General features: G+C 41.7%; 1 protein-coding gene across 3 annotated transcripts in view; it reads right to left on the reverse strand.

Annotated features, from left to right (window-relative positions):
• DSTYK (dual serine/threonine and tyrosine protein kinase) overlaps positions 1-13,922 on the reverse strand; it is a 58,091-nt gene extending 44,169 nt beyond the window's left edge. Inside the window, exons 1-3 of one of the 3 annotated variants that reach the window (XM_007182796.2) lie at positions 13,498-13,567; positions 8,412-8,521; positions 5,290-5,362 (exon numbers count right to left, since the gene is read on the reverse strand). In XM_007182796.2, the coding sequence (XP_007182858.1) occupies positions 5,290-5,362 (73 nt within the window). In that variant the 5' untranslated portion in view covers positions 8,412-8,521; positions 13,498-13,567. Of the gene's footprint in view, positions 1-5,289; positions 5,363-8,411; positions 8,522-13,497 lie in introns of all 3 variants that reach the window. The other 2 variants (XM_057526141.1, XM_007182794.2) reach the window with 2 other exon arrangements.
• Positions 13,923-25,015: the final 11,093 nt, after the last annotated feature.

The following is a 25,015-nucleotide window of genomic DNA, read 5'->3' on the forward strand; positions in this document are numbered from 1 at the left end:
TTTTTCTTGTTTGTTGAGGTAGGCTTGTATAGCTATAAACTTCCCTCTTAGAAGTGCTTTTGCTGCATCCCATAGGTTTTGGATCGTCGTGTTTTCATTGTCATTTGTCTCTAGGTATTTTTTGATTGCCTCTTTGATTTCTTCAGTGATCTCTTGGTTATTTAGTAACATATTGTTTAGCCTCCATGTGTTTGTGTTTTCTACATATTTTTCCCTGTAATTCATTTCTAATCTCATAACGTTGTGGTCAGAAAACATGCTTGATTTCAATTTTCTTAAATTTTGAGGCTTGATTTGTGACCCAAGATGTGATATATCCTGGAGAGTGTTCCATGCACACTTGAGAAGAAAGTGTAATCTGCTGTTTTTGGATGGAATGTCCTATAAATACCAATTAAATCTATCTGGTCTATTGTGTCATTTAAAGCTTGTGTTTCCTTATTAATTTTCTGTTTGGATGATCTGTCCATTGGTGTCAGGTGTTAAAGTCCCACACTATTATTGTGTTACTGTCGATTTCCTCTTTTATAGCTGTTAGCGGTTGCCTTATGTATTGAGGTGTTCCTATGTTGCGTGCATATATAATTGTTATATCTTCTTCTTGGATTGATCCTTTGATCATTATGTAGTGTCCTTCCTTGTCTCTTTTAACATTCTTTATTTTAAAGTCTATTTTATCTGATATGAGTATTGCTACTCCAGCTTTCTTTTGATTTCCATTTGCATGGAATATCTTTTTCCATCCCCTCACTTTCAGTCTGTATGTGTCCCTAGGTCTGAAGTGGGTCTCTTGTAGACAGCATATATATGGGTCTTGTTTTTGTATCCATTCAAAGCCTGTGTCTTTTGGTTGGAGCATTTAATCCATCCACGTTTAAGGTAATTATCGATATGTATGTTCCTATGACCATTTTCTTAATTGTTTTGGGTTTGTTTTTGTAGGTCCTTTTCTTCTCTTGTGTTTCCCACTTAGAGAAGTTCCCTTAGCATTTGCTGTAGAGCTGGTTTGGTGGTGCTGAATTCTCTTAGCTTTTGCTTGTCTGTAAAGCTTTTGATTTCTCTATCGAAGCTGAATGAGATCCTTGCCCGGGAGAGTAATCTTGGTTGTAGGCTTTTCCCTTTCATCACTTTAAGTATATCATGCCACTCCCTTCTGGCTTGTAGAGTTTCTGCTGAGAAATCAGCTGTTAACCTTATGGGAGTTCCCTTGTATGTTATTTGTCTTTTTTCCCTTGCTGCTTTCGATAATTTTTCTCTGTCTTTAATTTTTGCCAGTTTGATCACTATGTGTCTCGGTGTGTTTCTCCTTGGGTTTATCCTCTATGGGACTCTCTGCGCTTCCTGGACTTGGGTGGCTATTTCCTTCCCCATGTGAGGGAAGTTTTCGACTATAATCTCTTCAAATATTTTCTTGGGTCCTTTCTCTCTCTCTTCTCCTTCTGGGACCCCTATAATGCGAATGTTGTTGTGTTTAATGTTGTCCCAGAGGTCTCTTAGGCTGTCTTCATTTCTTTCCATTCTTTTTTCTTTATTCTGTTCTGCAGCAGTGAATTCCACCATTCTGTCTTCCAGGTCACTTATCCATTCTTCTGCCTCAGTTATTCTGCTATTGATTCCTTCTAGTGTACTTTTCATTTCAGTTATTGTATTGGTCATCTCTGTTTGTTCTTTAATTCTTCTAGGTCTTTGTTAAACATTTCTTGCATCTTCTCGATCTTTGCCTCCATTCTTTTTCCGAGGTCCTGAATCATCTTCACTATCATTATTCTGAATTGTTTTCTTGAAAGGCTGCCTATCTCCACTTCATTTAGTTGTTTTTCTGGGGTTTTACCTTGTTCCTTCATCTGGTACATAGCCCTCTGCCTTTTCATCTTGTCTTTCTTTCTGTGAATGGGGTTTCTGTTCCACAGGCTGCAGGATTGTAGTTCTTCTTGCTTCTGCTGTCTGCCCTCTGGTGGATGAGGCTATCCAAGAGGCTTGTGCAAGTTTCCTGATGGGAGGGACTGGTGGTGGGTAGAGCTGGCTATTGCTCTGGTGGGCAGAGCTCAGTAAAACTTTAATCCACTTGACTGCTGATGGGTGGGGCTGGGTTCCCTCCCTGTTGGTTGTTTGGCCTGAGTCAACCCAACACTGGAGCCTACCCGGGCTCTTTGGTGGGGCTAATGGCAGACTCTGGGAGGGCTCACGCCAAGGAGTACTTCCCAGAACTTCTGCTGCCAGTGTCCATGTCCTCACGGTGAGACAGAGCCACCCCCTGCCTCTGCAGGAGACCCTCCAACACTAGCAGGTAGGTCTGGTTCAGTCTCCCCTGGGGTCACTGCTCCTTCCCCTGGGTCCCGATGCGCACACTACTTTGTGTGTGCCCTCCAAGAGTGGAGTCTCTGTTTCACCTAGTCCTGTCGAAGTCCTGCAATCAAATCCCACTAGGCTTCAAAGTCTGATTCTCTAGGAATTCCTCCTCCCATTGCTGGACCCCCAGGTTCGGAAGCCTGACGTGGGGCTCAGAACCTTCACTCCCGTGGGTGGACTTCTGTGGTATAAGTGTTCTCCAGTTTGTGAGTCACCCACCCAGCAGTTATGGGATTTGATTTTATTGTGATTGTGCCCCTCCTACTGTCTCATTGTGGCTTCTCCTTTGTCTTTGGATGTGGGGTATCTTTTTTGGTGAGTTCCAGTGTCTTCCTGTCGATGATTGTTCAGCCGTTAGTTGTGATTCTGGTGATCTCGCAAGAGGGAGTGAGAGCACGTCCTTCTACTCCGTCGTCTTGAACCAATCTCTCATTAATGAACTTTTGATGTCTCTAGTGACCCATTAGGTTAGATACGTTGTTTAAATTGTTTTTGGAGTAATGGATTTATATAATCACACTCTCCTTCTTGCCTGTTTTCCATCCCAGTCGATAATATGAGTGAAGGCCAGGGTAAGGTATAGTCCATGGCCAAGGAGGGAAGGCACTATATGGAATAAGTGAAGTGGAACTCTATCTTTGCCTTATCCTATTCTTGAAACTCATAAGGTTGATGGGGCTTCAGAGTCAATTCAGGTCTCAACAGAGTTACTACTGCAATACTTGTTCCTGATACCCAAGGATTTCCCTCCTTCGGTAAAATTTTTTACCTCACCTTTAGCACTGAACTTGAAGTCCTCTCTGAAAGAGACTGAAATACAAAGGATTTTATAAGTCACTGAAGTAATCAGTGACACAAATATGCATTTCCACAAATAAGTAGTGATGTTTTATTTCTTATTAACTACATGTGCCAAGAGTAAAGGACAAATCCTAAATTGAGAAATGAACATTATACAGTCTTTCTACTACAATCAATTCTACTACAAGCTTCACAGTTTTGAGCTACAAAAACCCCAGGAGCTGAGAGAGAAATAATTCTGCCAAGAAGCATTTATTTATCATTCCCAAACAAGCTCTCTGACCTTCAGCTAAATTTAAAGGATTCTGAATTTTAGAGGAGGCATCCCCATTTAAGGAAAACACATGCTTAGGGAGTCTGGGTTTCAGAATCTTCAGGACCAAATAATACAAGGTATTTTGGTTGAAGGGGATGGTTTTTGGAGATTAGAGATGGAAATGTACTCAAGCAGCTAAACCTCTTGTTGGAAGCTGAAAGTCAAGCTGGCAGAAATGTCACTAAAGTTATCCTACCTGGTGGTCATGTTAAGATCTTGAACAGCTTTTGAAAAGCAGACTGTACTGGTACCTGGGAAGAGGGACATAACCTCCTCCCAACCCTTTCCCTGCCCATCCCCCCCCCCCCAAGGCTTATATCTCCTGGGAGCCATGTGACATGAAGAGACCATACTCAGCAGCCTGCTGACAAGTTCCCTTCTGGGAGAAACTGCTCCTGAGGCTGGTCGAGCTGCAGGGGGAATAGAAAGGCAGCTGGCAGCTGAAGCTGTAATTTATGGGATGCAGAGATGGAAGCAGTTTTTCGAGGAAGCCGACCCCATGCTTCACTCAGGGCTTAATTCCTGTCATTTGGAAGGCAGCTTCTTTCAGCTAGTTACCAGTAAGAATGACCCAATGGTGGGAATGTGTTAAAAAGACACAGGAACCACCTCAAAGGGGGGCTTACTCACCGGACTGGGGACAATTTAAGCATAAAATTTTTTTTAAATGATAATAAGAAATTATAATCCATTGAAAAAATTCAGAAGTCCCACACTGATATAAATAAATAATAAACAAACAATGGAAAAGGAATGCTCTAACTTTGCAAATACCAACTAAGAAATATAGAAGAAATAGTGGATAGAAAAACCACCACTGAGGCAGGTGGGCATTGTCAATGGACACTAGGTCTAGTGGAGGGAGGCATTTTCAGGAACAAGATCATCAGTGAAATCTTAGAACACCTTCCCACAAAAGACTAATCAATTGCAAAAGGAAAAACTGTGACTTTAAGGTAGAGAAATCTAACGGACACCAACATGACCAGAGATCAAGCTTAACATCTCTAAGGGTGGGTGGGCCCACAACATGTACCCCTGATGTGACTGCACATCACGTCATTTCTGTGCCTAGTCCTGCTGAGAGCTCATGACCTGAGTCTAGTCATGAGGAAGCAGCTAGATCCAGGCTGAGGGTCATCCCATAGAATGTAAAGCCTGCTCTTTAAACCTGCCAAAGATATAAAAGTCAGGGAAAGGCCGAGAGACTGTCCACATTCAGGGAGTCTGAAGACACATGATAACTAAATGCAACATGTGCTCCTGGACAGGATCCTGGATCAAAAGAAAAAGACATTACTGGGACAGTTGGCAAAACTTAAATGGGGTCCGTAGACTGGATGGTAATACTGACTCAATGTTGATTTCCTGATTTGGGAAGTTGCATGCTGATAGCATGTCCTTGTTTGGGAGAAATGCACACTGGAAGTGTTTAGAAGAGATAAGACAACCTATCTAGAGCTCACTTTCACAAGGTTCTGAAAAATATATACATATAATAGAAAGAGAGAGATTAGGTGATGGGGCAAATGCAATAAAATCTTAATAAATGGAGAACCTGCATGGAGTGGGTATGAGAACTCTCTGTACTGTTCTGGTGACATTTACATAAATTTGAAATTATTTCAAAATAATTTTTAAAATATTGGCCAAAAAGGTAACTAGCAAAATGTATCCAGGTCTGGATCTCAGAGAAAAGAGATTAAGAGATAGAATTCTACTCATCAAAAAAACCTAGCAGGTAAAAAACACATCATATACAGTAATAATACAATTTAAACAATAAGTTTCTTCACTGTCCCCACTTCTGCCCTGCACATTACCTTCTTTCTCCTCAATCTTCCTGTGATCGTTTTCTGATGCCAGTTCTGAGTCTGGGGAGTCCAAGGCACTCATCTAAACAAGCAGTTCAGGATCAGATTTAGAACCCAAGTCCTCAAGACTAAGCAGTATAGACAAACACCCACTCCAGGACAGGACACTTTGATGAAAGTTACCTATAACTATCCAGTTCATTGAACAAGAAGCCACCAGAAGAAGCTTGACCTTGTACTGCCTGCAGCAGCCTCCTGATGACTCAGCAGTAGGGAACACACCTCCACCTCTTCTGCAGCTCAGGCCTCTTTATCACATGCCAACTAACTACTTTTATCCTCGACTAACCAACCACATTTCCAAGTTGCAACAGCAGAACTTCTCCACTTCTCTCCATGGAATATAAGCCAGCAGAGCAGGCCAATTGTTCAATCAGGAGAAACTGAGATAGGTTTCGCCAGGGGGCTTCTTATATGCCAAAAGAATAAAAATGACTTTTCTCCTACTAGCTGTTTTCCCCCAAGTTCTTCGTTCCTTCTTGCTCCTACATATCTCCATAATATTAAAAGTTAAGGCTACAGTATATTGCACAGAATATTCCTAAAAAGTAAGCTCCATATTGGTTCAGTCACTGTCCCTCTAATTTGAATAAAAACAGAGCTTTTATTCAAATTAGTCTTGTTATCCAGTTGCTTTTATGATACGGCCTTACTTAGTCTTTAGTCTGGAAAGTTTGGCTTAACCAAAAAAATCCTGGGAAATGTAATTCTCTCCCATTATATAAACTAGAAAGGGTAAAATCTGTCTGGCATAAATAACACACTGAAGTCTTAATCTGATGAAGCTAAAATTAGACCTTTTTTTATATCTGAGTAAAATAAAAGTGATAAAAGCATTTTTTAAAAAAGAAGTATGAGGGTTTTTTTTTTTTAAATAATCAAAGGCTTTTATGAATACATAAGCTATTACTATTCTTTGGGATAGTTTTGATGTCTTATTAAACAAGTGAAAAGCAAAACAATCCTCAAGTTCTACTTCCCATCTTCCTGCCCAGAGAACACCACCCCAGGGAACGGAAGCACATTATAAAGCCCAACTCCAAAGACTTGCAGTCAAAAGGTTCCCGCAGCCACATGGCACCCCACAGGCTGGGGATACGTCCAAACCACTCACACTGCACACTGCCTACTAAATACGACAGAAGAAGGCACCGCATGTGATGGGCAATTCAACCAGGGGCCCACCGGGGATTCTGATGAGTCCCCATGCTCTGACCAACTTTCCTTCAGAGAGTTTTAGTTTGGACTTTGGAGGAATACTATCTATAAGGAGACCTTCTCAGAGAGGCTGATTTATAGCTTTAAGCAAGGGGGCACATAACCACTGCTACATCTGTTCTCCTCTGTTAAAGTGTCAAGTTCCAGGATCCCCAAGATTACCAGACTCCCCGTTTGGCAAAGAATGGAATCAATTTTCAAGCATGGGGTGGCCTATACTTAGACTGAAAATCCTACAGGGGACTCCAGTCAGACCTCTGAGAGTCACGAAAGAAAAGCTGCATCTTTCACAGGGACTCTACGCTCTTGTTATGAATGACACCATTCAGATTCCCTGGACCACGTAGGAAGCAAAACCCACTATCCCTAGAGGTGAACTATTTTCCTACAAAAAGTAAAGAGCAAATTCACCTTAGGTCTTAAAACTGTTAGGGAACAAACCACATCTACCCACACTCCTCATACGCTTCATATTGGCATCCCTGTGAGTAACCTCTGATGAAGATAAAAGATACTCTTAACAACAATCTTCATGAATGCATTCTGCTTTTGAACCATGCAAACAAGACAATTATAGTTATTCCATCCCAGAGACAGACTGGGGCTAGTTTTCCTTTACTGTCAGAAAGTTAGTAAAGCATCTCAACTCCTGTTTTTATCAATGCCATTTAATCTTAGAATTTCTCATATGCCTTATCCTCCTGTCCTCAAAGACTAATGGTTAAGCAGGAAACCAATGTGTAGGAAATCCTCTAGAGGGAACATGATGAAACACTAATCCTTCTTTCTTTCATAACATCAGCTTAGAATTAAAAATATCAATTAGTTGGACAATGTTTCACCATTGTGTGTCCTGTACCCAGTACAAAGTTAGGCATTAATAAAGATTTGTTGAGTGAATGAATATTTACTTCCCATATAGTGGTGAAGCTCCAGTATTGCACGCAACTCATTCTTTGGGACGTGAAAATCATTCTTTGGGATACTGGCAGCTCCAGCCTAATTAGTCATCTATCAAATGTTCTGTTTTAGGGGCGCAGACAGGAAAATGTGGGCAAAGATACAAAATCCCATATCTTTCATGGGGGAAAAATGGTCCTTCTGAAGTGGAAAAAAACATCATTCCAATATCTACCAGATATGTAAACGATCTAACAGATACTTACTTGCCTGTTATGTACAAAGCACTATGGTAGGCATTGCAGGGGATACAAAGATGAGTAAAACAGTCTTTACCCTTAGGAGTTCACAATCTAGTAAGCGAGATAAGACAAATATATCCATAGCTATCACATGAATAAATAAATAAAAACATGATCTGTATGTCCAGAGCCTATAGGAATTGAGCAATAGGTTTAAGGTGAAATTCATATTTCCCTTTACTTCAGTAACATATTTTTTGAGGTTTTATTTTCAAAAGATTGCTTTTGAGAAGGACATTTATTGCAGGAAGATTCTTTGTTGACTTAACATAGTGAGACAGAGAAGCATGGAGAAATAAATGCTGATGCTTGGAAAGTGGACAGAGCAAAACAAAATCTAAAGGCCAGATGGATTTTTATTTAAATCCATGCTTTCTTTAAATGCTACTCGCAAGGCTGAAGAACTGACCGTATTGAAATCAGTAATGCCTTTTAAGACTAAACTAAACATATTGCAAATGATAATAATCTTAAAGGTAATAATGTCTTTTCTTTCAAGAGCAGGAAGAATTATCCAAGCCTTTTTAGGAGTGCGCTGCCCCATGCCATGGGAAACAGATTATCCTAGCAAAGGAAGATTAGGAAGGGGAAAGGAAAGGGACTGGAAATTGGAATAAAAGGCTTGAGTAGGTAGTGTCACATTATACTCACTCAATCAGATAAAATCTCCCGCCCAAGTAGATTATGGTTCCATGTCAAGCTATGGAGCCCGGGTCATGACTCACTTGTAACGTAATCTCTCCACTGCCAGGGTGCATTTTCTATTCCCGTGGCCAGACCAGGAAAGAACAAGGGAGGAGTCACAGAAGCAGAATGGGACTGGGAGCTTAGAGACCTGGGCCTAAATCTGGCTTCAGCTCAAAACGGTTCTGTCCCTCATTCCATTCGTCACTCCTCTTATTCTTCCCCCGACCCCCCTGTTCCAGCCTCCTAATCTGATGTTCACCAAGTACATACACACATACACACACACACTCAAATGTCACATATGTTTAGTGCTAACTATAAGCCTGTGCTAAGTGCTTTAATGTATATTGTCTCTAAATATCACAACAACTTTGTGAGGTAGACATTATCACTCCCATTCTATTTATTTATTTAGATATAATTCACATATCAGAAAACTCACACTTTTAAACCACACAATGTAGTGGTTTCTAGCATATTCACAAAGTTGTACAACCATGACCACTATCTAATTCTAGAACATTTTTATTCCCCAGGAAGAAATCCCATACCCATTAGCAGTTATTCCTCATTTTCCTCTCCCCCCATCCCCCCGCAATCACTAATCTACTTTCTGTCTGTATGAATTTGCCTGTTCTGGACATTTCAAATAGATGGACTCATACAATATGTGGCATTCTATATCACTCCCATTTTACATATGAAGAAACCAAGACTCCAATAGGTTAAGTAACTTGCCCCAAGTCCCACGGTTAATAAAAGGCTGAACTAGAAGAGGAACTCAGGTCTGATTCAAGTGCTTGTGCTTGCTTTTGACTACTTTTTATTTTCCACTTGTTATACCAAAAAACAATGGTGGTTAAAACTTTTGACTACTATATGCTGCTTCCACACAGGAAGAAAATTGAGAGAAAGTGCAAGTTTTAGATATAATTGGGGAAATCGGGTTTTGTTCATCTAAGGTAATAAAAGTAATAAATAAGAATCACAATTATAGCACCATCTCTGCTAAGCTTCTGTTGAAATGCTGAGGCAGCTCTTCTAAACAGACCATGGCAAATTACTAGAAAGCACACCCATCACAGTCTCTGGCTGTTTTACCCCACAACCAACTTCCCTCCACCCCTCAGCCCTAGTTGAAGATGGCAACTATAAGAAACCAGGCTGTAAAGAATATCCTCGGGCTTCCCTAGTGGCGCAGTGGTTGAGAATCTGCCTGCCAATGCAGGGGACACAGGTTCGAGCCCTGGTCTGGGAAGATCCCACATGCCTCGGAGCAACTGGGCCCGTGAGCCACAACTGCTGAGCCTGAGCGTCTGGAGTCTCTGCTCCGCAACAAGAGAGGCCGCGATAGTGAGAGGCCCGCGCGCCGCGATGAAGAGGGGCCCCCGCTCTCTGCAACTGGAGAAAGCCCTCACACAGAAACGAAGACCCAACACAGCCAAAAATAAAAAAATAATAAATAAATTAAAAAAAAAAAAAAAAAGAATATCCTCTTTCCCAACTTTCCATCCCTTGCCCAGATGTCACTCTGCCACTTAGAGTGTATTATCCATACAAATTTCTGTCTAACAAGCCCAAGAAAAATGTGCACTAGGGCTTTTCTTAAATAAATAAGTACATTAGTGTTTTTCTTCTCCCTTTTAATTCTGGCAACCAAAAGAGGGTGAAGGATGTTGGAGAAACGAAGTTGTTACCAAACCAATGGCAAAGAGCTATAAAAACCTAAGAACTGTAACTCACACAAAATGCCTATAATCTACCTTTAGCTTTTTGCAGTTTTTCTACTTTATATGTTGCATATGCATATGGCTGAGATTAGATTATCCCTTTCTAGAGGGCCAGGTTCAGATCTTCCTAGTCCTTTTCCTCCCTCATCCAACATAAACAAACAGGTGCACTGTAATGATAATTATAATTTTTTTTCTTTCTTAGGAGAAAAGTATAGAAGGGGAAGACTGATCTCCACTAACCCAAGGCCAAGACCAATGTTTTTATTTGACTCCTTAACCCTATTACCAGGTGCTCAAATGTTTATTGACTAGTAATAACTAATACTTACACAGCACCTTACCAGGCACTGTTCTAAACACATATATTAACTCCCAACAACCCTAGAGGCAACTACTATTATTATAATCCTCATTTCCAGATGAGAAAACTGTGGCACAGCGCCATTGTGATCTGCCCATGGTCACTCAGTTAGTAAGGAGCGGAACCAGGAAGAAAGGAATGTAGCACAGATTAAAGCATTCCAACTAAATACATTTGAGTCATTCCAATTTCTTAAAATTGAGAGGTTTATGATACACTGCAACAGCTTGGAACTCTGATAGATCATAAAACAAGAAAAATACTTCTCCCTCTGCTACTTTGTAATACTCCACTCTGCCTGTCTTCAGAAGTGCTCAAAGCCTTTATCTCATTACTTCTGAACCCTCTGACAGAGGAAAATCAACAGATAGAGGGGCTGTCATTCCCTATAGTTAAGTGAAAAGAAGGCCAATGCTTTGGGAAGAAAAGGAGGACCTGAATCAAGGCAATTTCACTTATAATTCAGTTTTCCCTGTACAGGTCGAGCTACTCTCATTTTAGATTCCACCCACTTTTTAACTTCTAAAACATCATGTACCTTATATACTCACTACACTGCCCTCAGTGAATTCAAAACTGTGAAAATTAAGAAAGAAGCATTATTTGGGGGGGTCCTTCCCATCTCTTTTGTGGTTAAAAGTGAAATAATAAAAATTTACAGTTAATCCATGATCTTCAATTGCTCAAATACCATACTACATCCAACCTAGAAGATACTTCCATTCTGAAACGATGATTAAAACCTTCAAAAGAGGTTTTAAGAATTGAGGTTAAGAATTGAGTGTTCCTTCGCTTAACATTTCAAGTTCCTGTTAATCAGAAACCAACATTCACAGAAGAAAGTTGAGACAGTCTCTGAATGAACTTCACCTTGTAAAGATAGTCTGTAAAGGGAGAGAACAAGAGCTAGTTGTCTTTTAAGGAATGGTTTCTACTTTCTAACACAATCACCCAAACAGCTGGGAAAATGGCATCCCCAAAATATACATAGTAAGTGCCACCTCACTAATTTCTCCTGATGTTCCTTTTCACCTCCAAAAATAAAACTCTCCACACTAAAGGAATGGAAGCATTTTATGGAACAAAATCAAATGGCTCCCAGTCCTGTCATCTGTACCCTCCCCTGGTTTTTATTTCAGATGGACAGACTCCAGAGGGTGAAGAGAGTTAAATACGAAAAGATTAGTTCATGATGCAGTCAACTAGAAAAGCCAATGAGGCAAAATACAAAGGTGCATTTGTATTTCTTAAGTTGGCTTTTAAAGAATAAAAAGAAGAGCCAGCCAAGGTGCCTTGAAAACCTCCATCTCTCTGAGGTGAATCTACTCTCTGATTTTTTATCAGTAGTAATTCTAAAATAGTTGTTATAAAATTACAGCAATAGAGGGTTTTTTAAGATAAGCTATAAGAAAAACTTGTGAGCAGGGAAAGCCGCTGGAAAGCATTGCTGAGGGAGAGGGTGAAAGTACACGTTCTGGGGCTCATCCCTGAAAACATCTGCCCTTCTCACCAATTGTTTTTGATAGCCTCACAGAAATTAGTCCCCTCTATGGGTCCATTTTAAGAATAACAAATCTCTGGGCAGAAGATGGCAAAACCACAACTTCAGAAAAGCTAGTCATCCCCCCTCATCCCACTTATTCCATGAGGTAAAATAAAAGCTTTTTTATTTACATCCAGGCCAACTAAGTGGAATATCATCAATCAGAATCTTATTTTTATCACCATTTCTGGAGTCTCAGACAAATTTAGGATATTAAACATGCAACTTTGGAAATATAGGGCCCAACACACAAACTCTGAAGAGTTTAAGAATTCACTGCATTCTACGCCTCATGTTCAAATTTGCTGTCAGCATCTAAATTAGTGTTTCTGAAAGTGTGCTTGCTGGCCCACTTGCATCAGAATCCCTAGCCATGGCTTGCGTTTAGATTCTTAGGACCCACCCACTAGACATAAACAATCTGTAGGATAGAGCCTGAGATATTTTCAACATTAATCTTAATACACACTTTAGTTAGAGAATCACTCAATGAAACCCACTGACTGCTATACTGTCCCAAGGTATCTGTCTGCATGGGATGCCAGTCCCTTCTTCCATCCAACCTGTTATTTCCTAATTAGACCAAGTAGTTATCAAACCCTCCAGTTCCCCATCAACAGCAGTTTAAGAGGAAGCAAGAAATTAGGAAAGGTCAAAGACGCTGCACGATTTTAAATGCTTTAGGGCCTCTAACACATCCCAGAGGGAATCAAGTTTCAGGACCAAAAAACGATCCTTTCCCTGTCTAACTTCTTCACCCTAAACGCAATCCGCATCTCTGGCAATTCCCTGGCACCCATGAGACATCCTTTCCTTTAGCGACCCCAGCCCCATTCTCCAGTACATTCCTTTCACAGAGTTGCCACATGATTGATGTAAGCGTATTTCACATACATAATCAAACACACAGACGCGCGCGCACACACACACACACAACGGACACACACAAAATCCACTACAGTCTCCTGGCCTCCTAGGGCTCCCTGCCTACCGCCCGTCCTCCATCCCTCCATTCCACCATCCCTAACTGGGACTCTGACCACAACTGCTCATCCCCGAACTCAGAGCAACTTTCCTCACTCCGAGGTTTAACCTCCGCCCTCTCAAACTGGGGCCCTCCGCGCTCCCGCCCGTGCACAGCCCGGCCCCCTGGATCCTGCTCCTGGAACTCCTGCCTTCGGGCGCCCCTTGCCCCCTGGTCCCCGCGGCCGAGTCCCTGGAGCCCCTCCCCTCCCCCACCCCGAGAGATGCCCTCCCACGGCATCTCGGATCCCGCCAGCTCAGGCCCGGTAGCCCCGCCACGCGGCCCTTCTTCCACTTTCCGCCTCTTCCCGGGGTTTTGCAGGGGCAGGGGTGCGGCCCACCCTCAGTTTGCCTCTCCAGCCCTGTCTTCCTCACGGCTACCCTCCTTACCCGCCTGCAGCCCGATCTCGGCGACATCGCCGGCAGGGCCGCGCTCGCCCCCGCCGCCTTCCGTGGGGGAGGAGGGACAGCTGTGATTGTGGGAGCCTTTGATGTCGCGGAAGAACTTCTGCGTTTCGCGCAGGTTCTGCCTCAGCCGTCCCAGGTAGCGGCGGTGGCGGCCAAAGCCCCGGCACAGCTCGCGGATCATTCCGCCGCCTCCCGGGCCAGGACCCGAGACCGACTCGCTCTCCCACGGCACGCCGTCGCCCTCCATCGCCTCAGCCTGCTCTGCCTTCGCGGCTTGGTGCCCGGCCCTCTGGTCCGGCTCCCCTCCTCCCGCCCCCCAGTGCTTAGGGCAGGAGGAATCCGCCTCCTGACGCCCCCGCCTGCAGTCGGCCGGGTTCCCAACCTCCGTCACCGCCGTTGAAAACAAACCAAACCGCAGTGCGCCGCGAACGGAACCTTTATCTCCACTATCCAGAGGAGTGAGGGAACGATCACCGGAGCACCCCGTCACTGCGGGGTCTCCTGGGACTTGTAGTCTGGGCCGGGGCCGAGCTCCAAAACCTGGAGACTGTGGATGCGACCGACCGCCCTTTGGTATACATCTCCCCCGTTCTCACACAGAGCTCACACGCTCTTCCCGATTTAAAAACATGTTCCTACTCCCTACAGAAGTGTCCCTGAGGAGAGAGAGCACCTGCAGAACCCGGACTCCGGCAGAAGTAGGGGTGCCTTACTGAAATCAGAGCGAAAGATTTTAATAGCAAAGAAAAGTAAGGAAACAAGACTGAGGCTAGTACTGTCTCCATGGCTACCCTAAATGGCTCTCACTTTCCAATACAGTACATACTGGGGAAGCAGCTGAAAATACCACGGAAATAGGGAAACCCCTCATGTTTGCATTGCATACTCCTTTTCAGACTTTCCTTCTCCAGGTGTGGAAGGGGGGTTGTAGAAGGGTCGTTAAAGAGCTGTAAGCTGAAGTTTAGTTGGTTTCTTGAAGTAGAGAGACCAAGCTGGGTAAGGGGAAGTTGAGGTTAGTAGCCTTCCAAACCAGTTCTGATTATCTTAATTTGGCTTCTGCTAATATGGAAGACTTCTAGTGACATGTACTGTGACGGAGCCCGGGACACAATTAGGAAGAAAACAAAACTTGACAACCACTTCTTTTTCATTTCCTGCTTTCTTTCTCCTCTTCTCCAGGCACAGAGCCCTCCTGTCTTTCTTGCTATGGAAAGACCCCATCTTCTACCCAGGCCAGATGTCTTTTCCCACAGGCTGGATAGTGTAGTTCCCCAACTGAATTTAAGAGGAGACCTGAGTTGGAGTCTGAACTTCCCCAATGCCTTGCCTTGAGACCTGTGAAGTAAGGGTTTGGGCTAGTTGATCTTTATGCCCTCTAAAATTTTGTGAGTTTTGCTTCAAAAATGTTTGCTTTGGTCTTCCAACCTCTCATTCCTGGAGTGCAAGTGCTCTTAGCTAATTGATGTTGTGATAATTGGGTTAATTCCGTGCAAAATGGGAAGGTTTTACCTATCCAGGGGCTTTTAGTATTGTATAAAAAGGGGTCACTGGCTTACATGAATCTCTACTTGGTAAATGCGTGTGAAGTCTGCCCCTAAGGAGGAACTTCAAATTCCTTCTCATGTTCTCCTTCCCTTTTACTTGCTCACGTATTCTCCATTTGTCATTCTTTATCTTTGAAGACCCCTTCAAAGACCATTGCAACCCCTAAAAGGCTCAGTGAAACAAATGAAAATACAAAATGAAAAGTTTAATGCAAGATGGTTTATACTACTTTTTAGAAGTGCTGTAACAAAGCAATGTGTGATGATTTGCCACACACAGTTATTTCTAGCAAAGGAGATCAGATGAGAGAATAGTTGAGCTGGAGTTGTCCAAAAAAGGAATTGAGAATTAACATCTTGAAGAAGGGGTGAAACATGGCTAGGTGGAAGTAATCAGGGAGAGCATTCTGTAAGGTAAAGTTCATGGAGCTCATCCTTTTAAAAACTATTCATTAGTTCTTTATTTCTAAAGTAAGTACAGTAAGTCCCCTACATACCAACGAGTTCCGTTCCAAGAGCACGTTCGTAAGTCCAATTTGTTCGCAAGTCCAACAAAGTTAGCCTAGGTACCCAACTAACACAATCGGCTATATAGTACTGTACTGTAATAGGTTTATAGTACTTTTCACACAAATAATACATACAAAACAAACAAAAAATAAAGAAAACATTTTTAATCGTACAGTACAGTACCTTGAAAAGTACACTAGTACAGTTCAACATCTGGCATACAGGGGCTGGCATCGAGTGAACAGGCAAGAAGAATTATTGACTGGAGGAGGGAGAGGAGGTGGGAGGTGGAAGATGGTAGAGCTGAAAGATCATCAGCACTAGGAGACGGAGGGCAAGCTGCAATTTCACTCACGCCTGACATTGATGGAATGTCACATTCGCATCTTTGAAAGTGCGCAACTTGAAGGTTCGTATGTAGGGGACTTACTGTAATATAGGACTATGGTATAAAATTCAAATGGTGCAAAAGGTATGCAAAGGAAAACGAAGTCTTCCTATTACTCCCTGTCTCCCAGTCACTTAGTTCCCCTCCCAGGAGGTAACTACTGTTGCAGATACAGATACTATATAAATATATTTTTTAAAACACAAATCTAGCATACTATACTTACTCTATTCTGCCCTTACAGACTCTTCCACAGCAGAACATAGAGATCTGCCTCATCCTTTTTGACTGTATATTATACTACCATATGAATTGGGATGTTTCAATTAACAGGTCCTCTGTTGATGGACCATTAGGTTTTGTGCAGTCTTCTGGTATTATGAACAATGCTGCAGTAACTAAACTTTTACATACATAATTTTTAATATGTGTATGTCTCATCTACATTTTTGATCTGCTGGGGAAAGTGATCAATTTTTTCCTGCTATTTAAAACTTTAAAGGGTGTGAATGACAGTGAACTCTTCCTAAATTACAATCACCTACAAGTAAAAATACATATTTTATTGCAATATCTAATTCTAAGGACAAATGTGGGAGAATAAGGGTTTGAATGATAACGAGAGAGGATTTAAGTTAGTATAGGAAAGTGTTTCCTGCAGGTGATGAGTGTTAAACACTTAAACGCACAGAACTACTTTTGTTCCCTCCTAGGACACCAGTAAAATGACAGTAATGGAATTTTTTAAAAAGCATAAGCCCCCAGTAATGAGAGGAGCCAGTAGCAAAAACAAAGTAGAAGCTGGAAAGCAAATGGAGAAGCGTTAACTAAGTTACTAGCCTGGAAAAACCTGAATCCAAAACCCAAAGTGGGAAAAGCTGAGACCCAACCTGATGTACACTGCAGAATCCCTCAAGTCTCAGGAATTGGTAACAGTAGTTCCCCCCCTAGCTACTGTTTATAGGACAACAGGGCTGCCATGTACAGCTTGTGTCATGGGCAGTGATTAAAACAAGGATTTTGAAAGCTGTTTAAGAGCAGTTAGATCTCCAAGTCACCTTCCCCTTCTTCAACTGTCCCCCTGACCCCACTCCTCCAAAAGAAGACTGAAGTATTTTTTCTCCAGAGAGGGCTGAATCAGAGGTCCCTGTATAAAATGGGAGATTAAATGAACTAATGGATACTGAATGTGAAGATTCCCAACCCTCCTCCTCCATTCAATTCCTAGATCTCTAGCTACAAGATGTTTACCCTCCAGAGAGGAAACTTGCAGTGTCTTCTTTAAGGAATCTGACCAGCCCAAGAGGAAACGCCCAAAGACACTGACATCAGAACCAAGATTTTGGGTTTTATTAAGGTATAATTAGCATACATTACATTAGTTTCAGGTATACAACATAACGATTTGATATTTGTACATATTGCAAAATGATCACGACAGTAAGTCTAATTAACATACATCACCATCCATAGTTTAAAAAATTTATTTCTTGTGATGAGAACTTTTAAGATTTACTCTCTTGGCAACTTTCAAATGTGCAGTACAGTATTATTAACTCTAGTAGCCATGCTGTACATTACATCCCAGGACTTATTTATTTTATAACTGGAAGTTTGTACATTTTGACTCCATCCGTTTTTCCCCTGACCCTCATCTTCACCCTCACCCCAGCTTCTGGCAACCACCAATCCAGAAGAGAAATTTTTGTCTGGCTTGTTCATTGCTGTGTCTTCAGCACCTAAAAGAGTGCCTGTCATTTAGTAAGTGTTCATTAGATATTTGTTGGATGTTCACTGTAGATATTTTTGAATATTTAGAAAAACACAAAGGAGAACATGGTTTAAAAACCACTCGTGGGGCTTCCCTGGTAGCGCAATGGTTGAGAGTCCGCCTGCCAATGCAGGGGACACGGGTTCGAGCCCTGGTCTGGGAAGATCCCACATGCCGCGGAGCAAGGAGGCCCGTGAGCCACAACTACTGAGCCTGCGCGTCTGGAGCCCCTGCTCCTCAACAAGAGAGGCCGCGACGGTGAGAGGCCCGCCCACCGCGATGAAGAGTGGTCCCCGCTTGCCGCAACTAGAGAAAGCCCTCGCGCAGAAACGAAGACCCAACACAGCCAAAAATAAATAAATAAAAAAAAAAAAAAAAAAAAAACACTCGTATTTCTATTCGGAAAAAAACAGTAGGTTACATTTGTATCTATTAATGTTGATCCTCTTTGAAGGAAGAGGAATAGGTGAGAAATACGTTACTCTTTCTAACTTTACTTTTCTATGGCAAGTTCCTCTAGGTTAGATGATTTCTAGAGAGATTCTGAAGACTTGATCCTCATGTTCATATAGGTGAGAATCAGGTGCTTTTTGTGGAACACCAAAAGACATTAACATTGAATTCTGTAATGTGAGTTAGGAACAAGTTTATTATGAGAAAATATGACTATTCTCTGTTATGCACCATAAAATCACAATCACAAGTCCAAGAATTAAAAAACCCACAAATTAAAGAGAAAAATACAACAAACAATTAAACAACATTTCTGAGCTTTCCATAGGTATTTCTTTACTACTGTTCAATTGTCATCGTCTAAACTTACTAACAGGCAAGTGATATTCAACTCCAAAGAGGAGAGGAAATTATGGAAGATGAGAAAATATAATTCATTAACTTAATTTTATTTATAAATTGGAAAAGATCACCATTATCGAGTTGAGCAGCAGAACATACCTCTTTCCAGCTCAAAACTGATTTCCAAGGGAACTTGTTTGAGAAGCCCTATTCTAGACAATCTTGCTCCCTTCTCTGCTTATTCTGTATATTGCTGGTGTGTTGCAGAGCAGTGCCTCTCAAACTTTAATGTGCACAAGACTCATGTGGGCATCTTGTTAAAATACACATCTGATTCAGTAGGTCTGGGGTAGGGCTTGGGATTCCACATTTATGACAAGCTCTCAGGTGATGCCAATGCTGCTGGTCTGTGGACCACACTTTGGGTAGAAAAGGTGTACAGAGACAGAACAGGAATCAGCAAAGCCTGAGGATTAAGGAAATAGGATTGGAGTCAAAGAGACCTGCGTTCAAATCCTAGTTCTACCCCTTCCCATTTGTATGCCCTTGGAGACATTACTTATTATCTATAAGTCTTAGTTCCTCATCTGTAAGATGGGAATAATAGTACCTTCTTCATAGGGTTATTGTGAGCATTTAAAAAAACAATGCCGGGACTTCCCTGGTGGGCCAGTGGGTAAGACTCCACGCTTGCAATACAGGGGGCCTGGGTTTGATCCCTGGTCGGGGAACTAGATCCTGCACGCATGCCGCAACTAAGAGTCCAGACCCGGCGCAGCCTAAATAAATAAATAAATAAATATTTTAAAAAATCAATGCCAATCATAAATCGCAAAGTATTTAGAAATAAAAAGTCTTTTTAAGAAGCAGTATCTGACACATGATGTGTTTAATAAATGACAACTGCTTTTATCAATTGTGGTATCATTTTTACAAACCCGAGTTCTAGTCCTGACTTGCTACTGGGCAAGTCATTGGCCCCTCGGAGTCTTGGTTTTCTCATCCATCAAATGGGATAATAATTATGACCACCTCATAAGGTTATCATGAGAATTGAAACAGGGAAAAAAGTATTAAAAATGCTTAGTACAGAGGCTTGCACATAGAAAGCATTCAATAAATGATAACTGAGATGCTGATGATTGCTACAAGCTTAGGTTCTTATCCTGGCTCTGTGACTTGCTAAAAGGGAGAATTCTATGATTGTGTTTAATCTCACTGTGTTTTGGGGAGGATGGAATGAGCCATAGGAAGAGAAAGTGCTTTGGAAATGAAATCCTGTAAAAACTTAGGAAAAAGCACGGGAGTCAGAATCTGACCAAGTTCTGGTCTGAGCTGTGATGCTACTTACTTTGTGATCCTGGATCCTGTGATCCAAATCACTTAACTTTTTGGAGCCTCAGTTACTTCATCTGTATAGTGAAGCTAATGTCTACCTCACAGGGTTGGGAAGACTAAATGACATAATGTGTAAAGCAGTTAGTAACTTTCCTGGCACATAAGAGTGCTTAATAAATGTTTTCTTTCCTTCCTGTAGTAAATATATTCAGGATTATGTATTTTTCCAAGGAAATTATGTATTTCCAAGAATGTTTTGGTTTTGTTTATGAGATTCTCTACATGTAGGTTTATTAACTTGAAGATTAAAGGTCTATAAAACAGAATTGCTAAATGTATTCTATTTAATTATACATCAAGTATCATTCCAATGCTGAATATTTCATCAGTGGCATCCCTGGCTGTTAGGATGCAGAGCATGGGAAGGAAAAACAATCAAAAGAAATTTAGTATAACCCCAAATAGAGGTAATCTTTGTTTTACTGCCAAGAAAAAGAACAAGTAGAAGAAGAAAGTAGAAGAACAAAGTTTCCAGAAATTTTTTAGAGTAACTGACCCAAAGCTTTCCAGAAGAAGTGCTGAACATTGCTTTGCCACAATTCATTTCTCATCAGTAAGATTGGAAGACTGGTAATGCTTTTCCAAGTCTAAATGTTTCTGATCCTTTTTCCACTATGTTGCCTGGCATTTTGGTGGAACTCGTTTTTGGTTAATTTCTTTACCTGCCCAGCATAAGACCTTGTAACACATGTTTTTATCTTTCTGGGCTGATCCTGGAAGGAGAAAGGTGGATAGCTGAAAACCTATCAACACCCTTTTCTTTGTCTATGTTATCTTTTTATTTTTATTTTTTTAAATTTATTTTTTAAAGGATTTTTTAAAAATTATTTATTTATTTATTTATTTTGGGCTGCTTTGGGTCTTTGTCACTCTGCGCGGGCTTTCTCTAGTTGCGGCGAGCGGGGCTACTCTTCGCTGTGGTGCGCGGGCTTCTCAATGTGGTGGCTTCTCTTGTTGCAGAGCACAGGCTCTAAGTGCGTGGCCTTCAGTAGTTGTGGCACACGGGCTCAGTAGTTGTGGCTTGCGGGCTCTAGAGTGCAGGCTCAGTAGTGGTGGCACATGGGTTTAGTTGCTCTGCTGCATGTGGGATCTTCCCGGACCAGGGATGGAACCCGTGGCCCCTGAATTGGCAGGCGGATTCTTAAACCACTGCACCACCAGGGAAGTCCCTGTCTACATTATCTTGGTAGAGGTTTTCTGGAAAATTCTGAAACCTGAGTTCCAAAACATTTTCCAACTGGCTTAGTATGTATCTCTCCACATGTGTCAAACACAATACCTGACACAAAGAGTATGCTCAATATATTTTAGCCAAAAGAAAATATTTCATATCATCCTCCTGTCTATCCCCTTTCTCAGGAATCAAGCTCTGCAAGGTGGAGGTTTAATGCAGGTGAGGGTTAGGATTCTGAAGCAAAGGTGGATGGAAGGCATTCTGGTCATGAGAACATTCCCCATCCCCAAACTGTAGAGGAGAGAGGGAGCGCTACCCAACAAGCTTCACATAAATCTCTAAGTGCGAAAAGGGAACCCTCTTGCACTGTTGGTGGGAATGTAAATTGATACAGCCACTATAGAGAACAGTATGGAGGTTCCTTAAAAAACTAAAAATAGAACTACCATACGACCCAGCAATCCCACTACTGGGCATATACCCTGAGAAAACCATAATTCAAAAAGAGTCATGTACCAAAATGTTCATTGCAGCTCTATTTACAATAGCCAGGACATGGAAGCAACCTAAGTGTCCATCAACAGATGAATGGATAAAGAAGATGTGGCACATATATACAATGGAATATTACTCAACCATAAAAAGGAACGAAACTGAGTTATTTGTAGTGAGGTGGATGGACCTAGAGACTGTCATTCAGAGTGAAGTAAGTCAGAAAGAGAAAACAAATACTGTATGCTGAAACATATATATGGAATCTAAAAAAAAAAAAAAAAGGTCATGAAGAACCTAGGGGCAAGACGGGAATAAAGATGCAGACCTACTAGAGAATGGACACTTGAGGATACGGGAGGGGGAAGGGTAAGCTGGGACAAAGTGAGAGAGTGGCATGGACATATATATACTACCAAACGTAAAATAGATAGCTAGTGGGAAGCAGCCGCATAGCACAGGGAGATCAGCTCGGTGCTTTGTGACCACCTAGAGGCGTGGGATAGGGAGGGTTGGGAAGGAGGGAGATGCAAGAGGGACGAGATACGGGGACATATGTATATGTATAACTGATTCACTTTGTTATAAAGCAGAAACTAACTCACCATTGTAAAGCAATTATACTCCAATAAAGAGGTTAAAAAAAAAAAAATCTCTAAGTGCCTGAAAAGCAGGCCCTGAACCTAGCTGAGTGACCTTCCTGTGTGTCAGTGATTAGGGTTCCTGTCATTTTTCTGGAGCTGATTTCAGAAGCACTGATCTAGAACTTTCTCAAAATAGGGCTTAGTGATCCATAAGCAGGTTTCCAGATGACATGCACACACATGTCCTGCACAGGGAGTATGACCTTTTTTTAAGGGTGAGGAGGAATAAAGGAAAAAAAAATAGTATTAAATTTAAAATATCATAAAAATAATTCATTTCAAATAAAATTTTCAAAGTCCCGTATCTTGGCTTAAAATTTATGATTATTTCTTAGCACTCCCCTCCCATCTTTATCCAGGCTTTATCCAAAATTTTATCATTTCGTTTATATCATCTTTAATTCTTACAACACTGGAAAGATATATATTTCTATCCCTATTTTATAGATGAGGAAATTGAGACTCAGGTTAAGTGACTTGTCTAAGTTCATCCAGCTAATAACACAGGTTCATCCAACCCCAAAGCCCTTATTCTAGCTCAACACAATTTTGCCTTCTAATGCTTTCCTTTCATATTATTTAAAGAAGGCTTTTCGTGTCTCTAAATACTCTCCATGTTTCTCTCTTTTAACAGCAGCTTGATATTCCATTACACTGCTATGCCACTGTTAGTCATTCACTGCCTATTCGTGGGCATTTAGGTTGCTTCAGGTTTTTCACTGTTATAAACATTTTTTGGTGTGTTGTTGCCTGTTTTCTTCTTTTGAATTATTTCCCAGGATAATTCCCAGGAGGGTTTTACTGGGTGAAAGGGTACAGACATTTATATGGCTCTAGCTATATATTACTGAATTGTGCTATGTCATTGTATCTTGAAAGAGAGTATTGTCTTCTTTCACCAGCACCCTGTGAGAGGTTTAAGGCACGCCTGGAAGATTCACCAATGAAAACAGCCCTTTGTCCCTCTATCTGCTTGGATATGCCCCAAGGCCATATGAGACTCCCTGAAAATGATTTATAACACAAGCATGCATGCTCCAGAATAAGATCTCACATGCGATACTGTGATTCCCCCTTCCCAGGAAAGGTTTCCTTGATTAAGTTGTCTTTTTCTCTTTGCAGTCACAAGATCAGCAGAGGGTTTTTCAAGCAACTGACATTTCCCTCTTGATTCAGACAGACCGAAGCTCTCCATTCCTGTGTCGGGAAGAGGTGTGGTAGCTATTAAAAACGAAGCATAGACTTCAACTTATGGTTTGCTATTCCGAACTAGGTGCAAAGGGTCAGGATAAATAACAACAAGGAAAGGAAGCCCCAATAGTCAGAGCTGCAAAAGGTTTAAGGAAGTGTCAGAAGGAAGTAAAATTGAGGAAAAGTCATACTAGAATAAGAAGCTTTGTTCCAACTGGTGGAAGGTAATTTTGAGATATATATTAATATCTCTGAATCTTAGTTATCTTACATGGCAAGAGTACCATTGGAGGGTACTGAAAGGTTTAGACTGAAATTATATGACATATAATAGGCACTCAATCCCAAAGTAACAGTGCAGTAGGCACTGTGGGAAAAGTATAGACATTGAAGTCAAACAAAAATGGTTTGGCTAGCTCTTCTAGCCAGGTGACATGGGGCAAATTTTTAATCCTCTTCAAGCCTCAGTTTCCTTTACTGTAAAATGGAGATTATGATACTTATCTACAAAGTTTGTTTTACAGACTAAGTGGGAGTGTGTGCCAAACATATAGTAAGTGCTTGATAAAAAAGGAGCTACTACTAATTCACAAATCTATCAATAAATGTGATCAACCAAGTGTTCCCCTACATCTGTGGTTCTCAAACTTAGTGAGCATAAGAACCACCTAGGGGACTTCCCTGGTGGCACAGTGGTTAAGAATCCACCTGCCAATGCGGGGGACACGGGTTTGATTCCTGGTCCGGGAAGATCCCACATGCCGCAGAGCAACTGGGCCCGTGCGCCACAACTACTGAGCCTGCGCTCTAGAGCCCACGAGCCACAACTACTGAACCCACGTGCCACAACTACTGAAGCCCGCACACCTAGAGCCTGTGCTCCACAACAAGAGAAGCCACCGCAACGAGAAGCCCGCGCAGCAGCAAAGACCTGATGCAGCCAAAAATAAATTAAAAAAAAAAAAAGAACCACCTAGGATACTTATTTCAAGTGCAGATTTTCAAGCTCCACCCCTGGAAATTCTGTTTCCATTAGTTTGGGGTGGGGCCCAGGAATCCGCATGTGTAACTAAATTCCAAGGTGATTTGTGTTGCTGATAGTCCATGAACCATACTTTGAGAAACACTGCTCTATGGTCTCAGGGAATAAAAAGAAAAAAGAAGTTTTTCCCATCACTAATGTGCCATAAAAATTCTATAGCATGCAGATGTAAAATTAAAGAGATTCAAATATTGAGTGATTCTATATTCAAGATGATTTATATAGTTCTCTCCTACTTAAAGGCTTCAGAATCATTCTTTTTTTTTTTAAATTTATTTATTTAATTAATTAATTTATTTATTTTTGGCTGTGCTGGGTCTTCGGTTCGTGCGAGGGCTTTCTCTAGTTGCGGCAAGTGGGGGCCACTCTTCATCGCGGTGCGGGGACCGCTCTTCATCGCGGTGCGCGGGCCTTTCACTATCGCGGCCCCTCCCGTCGCGGGGCACAGGCTCCAGACGCGCAGGCTCAGCAGCTGTGGCTCACGGGCCCAGCCGCTCCGTGGCATGTGGGATCTTCCCAGACCAGGGCTCGAACCCGTGTCTCCTGCATTA

The sequence above is a fragment of the Balaenoptera acutorostrata genome, chromosome 1, assembly GCF_949987535.1.
Source record: "Balaenoptera acutorostrata chromosome 1, mBalAcu1.1, whole genome shotgun sequence".
Lineage (NCBI taxonomy): Eukaryota > Metazoa > Chordata > Mammalia > Artiodactyla > Balaenopteridae > Balaenoptera > Balaenoptera acutorostrata.